We start from the raw sequence: 7,920 nt of genomic DNA, 5'->3' as shown, positions 1-7,920 counted from the left end.
GTTTGTATATTTTCAATAAAGAAAAGGAGAGGGGGAAAAAAGGATGCCACCTGCCGCCACATGGAGGCGCCGTAACCCCGCACTCCCGCGTCCCTCCCCCCACCAGCATGCCTGCGAAGAAGTGCCGTGTCCGTGTGTGTGAGAGCAAGAAGAAGCCTGTTGTTTTGAACGGTTAGCTGTGTGTGTGTGTGTGTGTGTCACACGCTCCCCGTGCAGGCAGGCAGGCAGGCTCAGCTGTGCTGTGCAGGGAAGCAGGCATGACGCGATGAATGGATCGGAGTGAACCGCAACTTCTCTCCAGTCAGTCCTGCTGCTGCTGCCGCTGCCTCTGCGCCTCTCTGCCGCTGGACTCTCTGTCTGTGTGGATTTCCTTCGAGCTGGACTTTAATACTACTTCTGCTCACCAACATGCACTCAGCACTGCTACTGATGCTGGCCGTCACCATCTACGCCGACAGCATGGAAGGACCAACAGGTAAACAAACTAAAACAACAACACTTGACTATTGCTGTGTTGGGCTCTGAGACGCATGGTGCGCACACTGCGCAGTGTAGGGCCTACCTGATGCTGCTGATAAACGCTGAGTGAGCGATGATGATGAAGATGAAGATGATGATGGTGGTGGGAATGTAAAGTCAAATGCCAGCTGTGTGGATGTCAGCTGTCGTGTCAGCGTGTTAGTGCAGCTCTCTAAAAGTTGATGACAGAGTGCATTTCTGCTCTTTTAGACTCACACCGGGACTTGGAAAGTTGCCTTGGCTTTTGTGTAGCAGCACAGTCTGGCCACAGGGCAGGTTCAATAGAAGTGTAGTAGTCCTTCCCTCAAACAGTGCAGAGTGTAATATTAGCCCATACGGGAGGGGGGGGGGGGGGGTTATGGGAATTGTAGTTGTTGTGTCTGTGTGTCATTGTATTACAGTAACGTTACGTGACTGGAGAGATTTCCTCTGGAGATGAGGGCGACTGCCAAGTAAAAATGAAGGAGGGGGGCTTGAAAATGAGAGTGGATTGGCTTATTTGAATGCTGCTCTCTCTCTCTCTCTGTCTGTCTCTCTCTGTCTGTCTCTCTCTCTTTCTCCCTCCCTCCCTCACTGTCGTCTCTTTATTAGGCTACAGTAGATGACAATAGGACGAATCAGCGTGACGTCATTTGCCACCCAGAAATGCGCAACCCCGCGGCATTTAATAGTATCAGTTCTGCCAAACAAACGTTAATATCTCAAAAACTATACATCACATCGCTTATATTTTGACATTCTGAGTGAGCGTAGAAGTAGCTCAAGAGTTTGATGTATTATGCATGTCGTGTTAAAGTTGTGTGAACTGTTGCAGTTTTTAAAATGTAAACAGAGTTAGACGGCTAGAGTCAGACACTCACGCCTCGCGCCACTTGGGCTCCATAGGGCTCCATTGCCGCCGTTGCCACCCAGTGACGCGGTTTGTTTACCAAAATGCTGCTCGGCTGATCCCTTGTATACAATGTCCTTTTCTAATGTATAGTCTCTATCTTAGTGATTTTCTAAGAAGTGATCCTGCATTGATTTATTCTTGCTGATTTATAAGAATGTTGCCTGCATGTTAATATGAGTGCTGGGACATACCGGGCCTCTGTCATAGCTGTGATTGTGACATGAAATGATTTGGTTAACTGGTTCACATGTAACTAAATCAGCCCTGAGAGCCACTTGTGAGTAGAATCTTCAGTCTCCTGCTGTCCCAAAGCAAGTATGAATTATTAATGTCAGTATCTGCCCCAAATATCAACATCAGTACCTGATCCAAACATCATGTGTATTCAGTCACACTGTAGAATAGATATAGATAGACAGATGATTTTAAATTGTTGTTTGCTCAGAGAGGAATGTATTTTTTTGGCAGTGATCCCTGCAAATCCAGACTCTAACTTCAGGAGTTAAAGTCTCTTGTACTTTGCCTGTGGCTACTTGAGTGTTTGAATTGCTGAAGAAGTTTGTGTCAGTTAGAGGCCTGGAAACTTGCCTTGTGAGTGCATGGCTTCCATCATGGAATATAGTTGAAATGAAACTGCCTCTGGTCGCCCAGTCAAGTTGTGTCGGCTCATCTCATGCTGAGGAACCCGTGTGAAAGCTGGAGATGCTGGAGATATAAATACTCTGGAGTGGGTTTGTGTTACACAGTTGCTGAACAGACGTCCACTGAGGCCCTCCCCGCACTCCAGGATCAAGTTGGCTCTTCAAGCTGCAGCTGCTGCACTATAGTCAAGATATTGATGTAAAAACACACCTGTCGTATCTTCTGATCACAAAGATATTGGTGTAAAAACACACCTGTCGTTCATATAGGTCTTGGTTATCCGGAGCCAGTAGCAGCTAGCCCTAGGCAAGGGGTTTCCCACAGAGCCGCAGCGCCATCTGCTATTAGTCCGTGATCAGCGAGCTGTGCAGTCACTGGACAACTGGACGACCTGCCAATCACGCCCCAAAATATACGGTAGTCTGTTTTATCATCTATTTGACCTTAAATGGGAACATAATTTACAAAATGAGCATCAGGCTGTATTGAAGAAGACTTGAAACCAGAAATTGAGATGATAAACTCATTAGGAAAGTGTTTACTGAGGTCATAAATCAAGTGAACTGAAAAGTAGGTCCATTTTCCCCATTGACTTCCATCCACTCTGACTTCTTTTTGCAGCCAGTGGAGTCACCCCCTGCTGGCCATTAGAAGGAATGCAGGTTAAAGGCACTTTGACATCGGCTTCACTTTTCACGCACAGGGCTACCCGGATATCCTCACCGGCGCCAGTGTTGTTTCTTAGAAATGTGCAGTGTCAAAGTACAGTATAGTGTCCTGTACTGTCTGTATGTATGTGAGTGTACTGTCTGTCTGTCTGTATGTATGTGAGTGCACTGTCTGTATGTAGGTGAGTGCACTGTCTGTATGCATGTGAGTGCACTGTCTGTATGTATGTATGTGAGTGCACTGTCTGTCTGTCTGTCTGTATGTATGTGAGTGCACTGTCTGTATGTATGTGAGTGCACTGTCTGTCTGTCTGTATGTATGTGAGTGCACTGTCTGTATGTATGTGAGTGCACTGTCTGTCTGTCTGTATGTATGTGAGTGCACTGTCTGGCACACATATACGTAGGTCTCTCTTACCCCAAGGCCATAGGCTCACCTGCGCAGTGTGTGGGCCTGAGCTCTGTGTGCCCCCTCTCCCCCCCCCCCCCACTCCCTACGCTCCGTTAGGCGACACTCAGAGGAGTCGGAGTGAGAAGGTAATTTCTTCTCGGAGCTTGAATGAACCTGCATCTCCCCGCTGTCCAAACAACACAGTGAGACTGGGTGCTGCTGGCTGCTCAGTGAGTGAAAAGACCACACAGACATCATGGGTGCTGATCTGAGAGAAGGGTGGGCTTTCCGTGTGTGTGTGTGTGTGTGTGTGTGTGTGTGTGTGTGTGTGTGTGTGTGTGTGTGTGTGTGTGTGTGTGTGTGTGTGTGTGTGTGTGTGTGTGTGTGTGTGTGTGTGTGTGTGTGTGTGTGTGTGTGTGTGTGTGTGTGTGTGTGTGTGTGTGTGTGTGTGTGTGTGTGTGTGTGTGTGTGTGTGTGCAGCGCATCCGGCTCAAACATAGCCCCCACGTGCTCACAGCTCTCCTGGGGTTAAAAACAAGGCTGGGATCATGGAGCCTACACACACACGCGCGCGCACGCACACACACACACGCGCACACACACACACACACACACACACACACACACACACACACACACACACACACACACAGAGGCAGTGATGGTTGTTCTGTGGGAAATAAGACAAGAGACTTGAATAGAACCCAGTGGTGCGTGGTGGCATCACGTGGCATCATGGCTGCTAGTGGTAGAAAATGAGTCTGCTTTGTAAACGCAGTACATACATTTACATTATACATTACATTTACATTACGTCATTTGGCAGACGCTTTTATCCAAAGCGACTTACAATAACACATTTTTTGTCAGCAATAGAGCAATCAACTATGGAGCACAGTCTATGACAACTACAACTTCTGAAGGAACAGTGGTACAAGTTTAGGTTAGTGGTACAAGGTTGGTTAGTTTTTTTTTTTTTTTTTTTAAGAAAGAGAGAGAACGAAGTTAGATCAAGAAGGGCCCAGATGGAGCCTGAAAAGGTGTGTCTTTAGTCTTTTCCGAAAGATCGGCAGTGATTCAGCTGTCCTGACCGAAGGTGGAAGCTCGTTCCACCATTGAGGTGCCAGGGACGAGAAGAGTCGAGATCGGGATGAGCGACTTTTGAGCCCCCGTAGCGAAGGAGGGGCGAGGCGACCAGCACTGGTGGAGGAGCGAAGGGAGCGCTGAGAGGTTTGGAACCTGACCATGGATTGCAGGTACAGAGGAGCTGACTGGTGTACTGCCCTGTAGGCCAGTACCAGTGTCTTGAATTTGATGCATAAATGAGATACCAAAGGAACAAGAGTCTCTACACTCTGTTTGGGAAGAAAAACCCTCATGAATCATGGATGCACCATGATATCGCCACGTCATCGGTATCGGCCGATAAAGGCTTTAAAATAAAATATGGACACCGGACCGATATTTTTTTCTTTTTGCCGAAATGACAATATCATCCAAGCCGTTAAAAGTAGCATGAATCTTACACTTGTATTTGAAAGAAAATGCTACATCAATAAAAAAATATGACATGGCATCTACTAGGGGCGTCACGATACACTCAGTTCACAATACGATACACGATAATGGGTTCACGATAACAATACGATAATATATTTTAACAATGTTTTTTTTCGATTGATTTGTAAGTTGAGGGGGCATCCACAAGTAATTTCACCATTTTCATCCTCCGTGTCTGTAACGTCCCTCGTCTGTTCAAACAAAGCAATGAAAAGGAGAGCGAGCATGCAATCAGATGCAGATCAGTGGCACCATGTTCAGCTTCTTTTTCTCGCGATTTGAGATTTAACCTCAACGATACATATTGTCACTTTTTGATATCGCGATATATTGTGGGGCGATATATTGTGACATCCCTAGTATCTACTGTCTATGTTGAAGTCATTTTCTTAGTGAATGTGTACATTTTGAAAAGCATTGTATTTATGTCTGCATGCCAGTGGGCCATAACGATAAGAGTAGGCATTATTAATGTGTTAATTCCATTACAGGAGAGACTCGATGTTCTCTGAAATTAGGTGGGGGAAAATGCGCACATATATCGGCAATCACCCAAAAGAGTTGGAAAATATCGGCATCGGATATCGGCAGAAAATCCAACAATACCGTGCATCCCTGGATTCAATCAGCATGAACTTCACATACTCTACTAACTGCAGAAGTCTTTGCCAAAATGCATGTCTTCACTTCAAACAATGCAGCTTTTATTATTATGAGTTAATGTTATTGTCTGTTCGGCTGAAGAGAAATGGGTGCAGTTAAGCTCCAAATGAATAAAAACAAACCATTTGAGATGATAAATCACAATCCACGTTTTAGCCGACAGCTGTCTGATTAGCATAGCGGCGTTAGATGGATAGCAGCATACTGCTCTCTCCAAACGGAGGGCCTTTTCCTCCACAGTCTAAATGGACGGGTCAGCATCAAATGAACGGGCGGGCGTGTTCAGTCACTGACGGGTCAGCATCAAATGAACGGGCGTGTTCAGTAGGGGTGTCACAATACACTCAGTTCACGATACGATACACGATATTGGGTTCATGATAACGATACGATACGATATTTTAACAATATTTTTTTGCAATCGATTTGTAAGTTGAGGGGGTTATCCTCCTCGCTAATTTGAGTAATTTCACCATTTTCATCCCTCCGTGTCTGTAACGTCCCTCGTCTGTTCAAACAAAGCAATGAAAAGGAGAGCGAGCATGCAATCAGATGCAGATCAGTGCCACCATGTTCAGCTTCTTTTTCTCGCGATATGAGATTTCATCTCAACGATGCATATTGTCACGTTTTGATATCACGATATATTGTGGCACGATGTATTGTGACATCCCTAGTGTTCAGTCACTGACGGAGTCTGTCAGAGCAAAGCTGCCCGGCTGAGCTACCAATCAATAAGGTGCTTTGACTGCTTTCCTTCCCTAATCCACTACTCTGATGGCTTTCCAGCTGTTTTAATTGCCTTGGCTGTTCGTCCCCAGCTAGTTATTCTGTTTGTCACTCAGATTGTTATTGGCAATGTGGCGTTAGCAGCATGTGTGGAATCCTTCAACGGAAGTAAAGAGTTATGACATTTTCATCGTCGGTGACTTCAGACTCCTTCCCAAGTGTTTGACTCTGTCAATAGCCGGGAGACTCGGCAAACCTCACTGCTTTCATCTGACCGCAGTGTGATTAGTTCTATTAGTCTAGAAATGATTTCAAAGGTCCTCCAGCACTGTGCCATCATGCCATGTCTCCGGGTAAAAACACAGACGCAGTGGAAAGACAGCACTGTGCCTGTGTTTCTCAGTGAATCGCGATGCATTTCATGCATCAACTTTGCAGACTCGTCAATGCTCGCCTTCGTTTCAAAATAAAAGCTTGCTTATGCAGAGTGAGTCGTGTTATTGTAACTTAAAGGTGCATTCAGCGATGTTTTTGTTTTAAAATGGCTCTATATTCTGCCGGCAATCACTGAAATAGTTGCGGAGATACAGGTACGGACTACAGGAGAGAGATAGAGGACACACTCAGACATCTCAAACTACAGAAGAGACCCAGACTTCACACATTCATTTCATTCATTAAAATGCAGCGACAATGTTTGGAGTAAGGGTTGAAAAGGCATTGTGGGAAATGTAGGAAACGCAGTACTTTTCTAACTTAGAACTAGTCGAGGCAGGTGTGTGTGCATACCGAAAAGGTAAATAATACAACACAAACTAGCTCCCGCAATGAAGTGAACATTCACACAAAACTGATGAAACAACACGACAGTGTGGAGCTTTTCCTCGCTGTTGAAGTCATCGCTGTCACCACGGAGAGGAGCAGCTTGTTTAGAGCGGCGGCTTGTTTGTTATGGAAGAGAGACAGGGACTGAGCTGAGATATGTGTGAGCACGTCTGCGATGGCTGCCTGTCCATTTATTCTCCATCAGACCCTCCCCCACACTTCCCCCACACTTCCCCCACTCCCCCCCCCCCCCCCCCCCCCCCGGCTGCCATTACCTGTCAGATTTGCCACTGACAGCGAGGAGCCATGAATAATCTGATAAACATTCCTCTGCTGCTCTCTGCTGACAGCATGTTTACACTCGTCAGCTCAGCCCGTCGTTGTCCGAGGCGTTCCTCCTCCTCCTCGTGGCCGTGGAACCTGCGGTCGGAGCTGTCATCACGTCGTGTGTGACGTGATGACAGACAGGCGCGCGGTGGTGCAGCTTTGTGATGGCGACTGTCGCCCCGTCAACGGCGCGGCACGCCGCGGCAGCTTCGGCGGGCGGGCGGACGGGTCAAAGTTCAGCCGCATGATGATGATTTTTTGGCAGCGCTGTCAGCAAGTGTCACTTCAGATCAAGATGACGTCCGGGGGCCGGACCGGCTTCTCGCCTCTCGCTTCTCTTCTGCTGCAGCTTTGGGGTCAATAATTAGATGATGAAGGCTTCGTTGCTCAAACGCGTTTGTTGACGTTGGTGTCTGACGCAGCAGTCCATGTGCCAGAGCAGATATCAGGGTTAGGGTTAGTTAGTTGGTGTCTGACACAGTGGTTAATTAAATGACAAAAAGGACGTTTTGAGTGCTGCCTGGCTTTTTCCTTCTGTTACAAATAATTTGATGATGCCAAAAGCGATTTATTTTCAGGTCTATCTCCCTCCCTCTCTCCTCCCAGTATTTTCCCTCTGCAGTTCCACAGTTTGTTTCCCTCAAAGTCCCCAGTGTCACTAATGTAGAAGGTCATCAGTCTAGCACAGAGAAACTGCTGAACTA

The 7,920-nt window shown here is 46.7% G+C and overlaps 1 protein-coding gene across 1 annotated transcript in view; it reads left to right on the top strand.

Annotated features, from left to right (window-relative positions):
- Window positions 1–282: 282 nt before the first annotated feature.
- Window positions 283–7,920, top strand: part of LOC310785252 (receptor-type tyrosine-protein phosphatase U-like) — a 267,162-nt gene continuing 259,524 nt past the window's right edge. The window contains exon 1 of the mRNA XM_083646258.1: window positions 283–475. Coding sequence (XP_083502384.1) covers window positions 409–475 — 67 coding nt within the window. The 5' untranslated portion in view covers window positions 283–408. The remainder of the gene's footprint in view (window positions 476–7,920) is intronic.

Source organism: Poromitra crassiceps, assembly GCF_964638095.1.
Source record: "Poromitra crassiceps genome assembly, chromosome: 11".
Taxonomy (NCBI): Eukaryota; Metazoa; Chordata; class Actinopteri; order Beryciformes; family Melamphaidae; genus Poromitra; species Poromitra crassiceps.
This window is presented reverse-complemented; position numbering and strand designations above follow the sequence as displayed.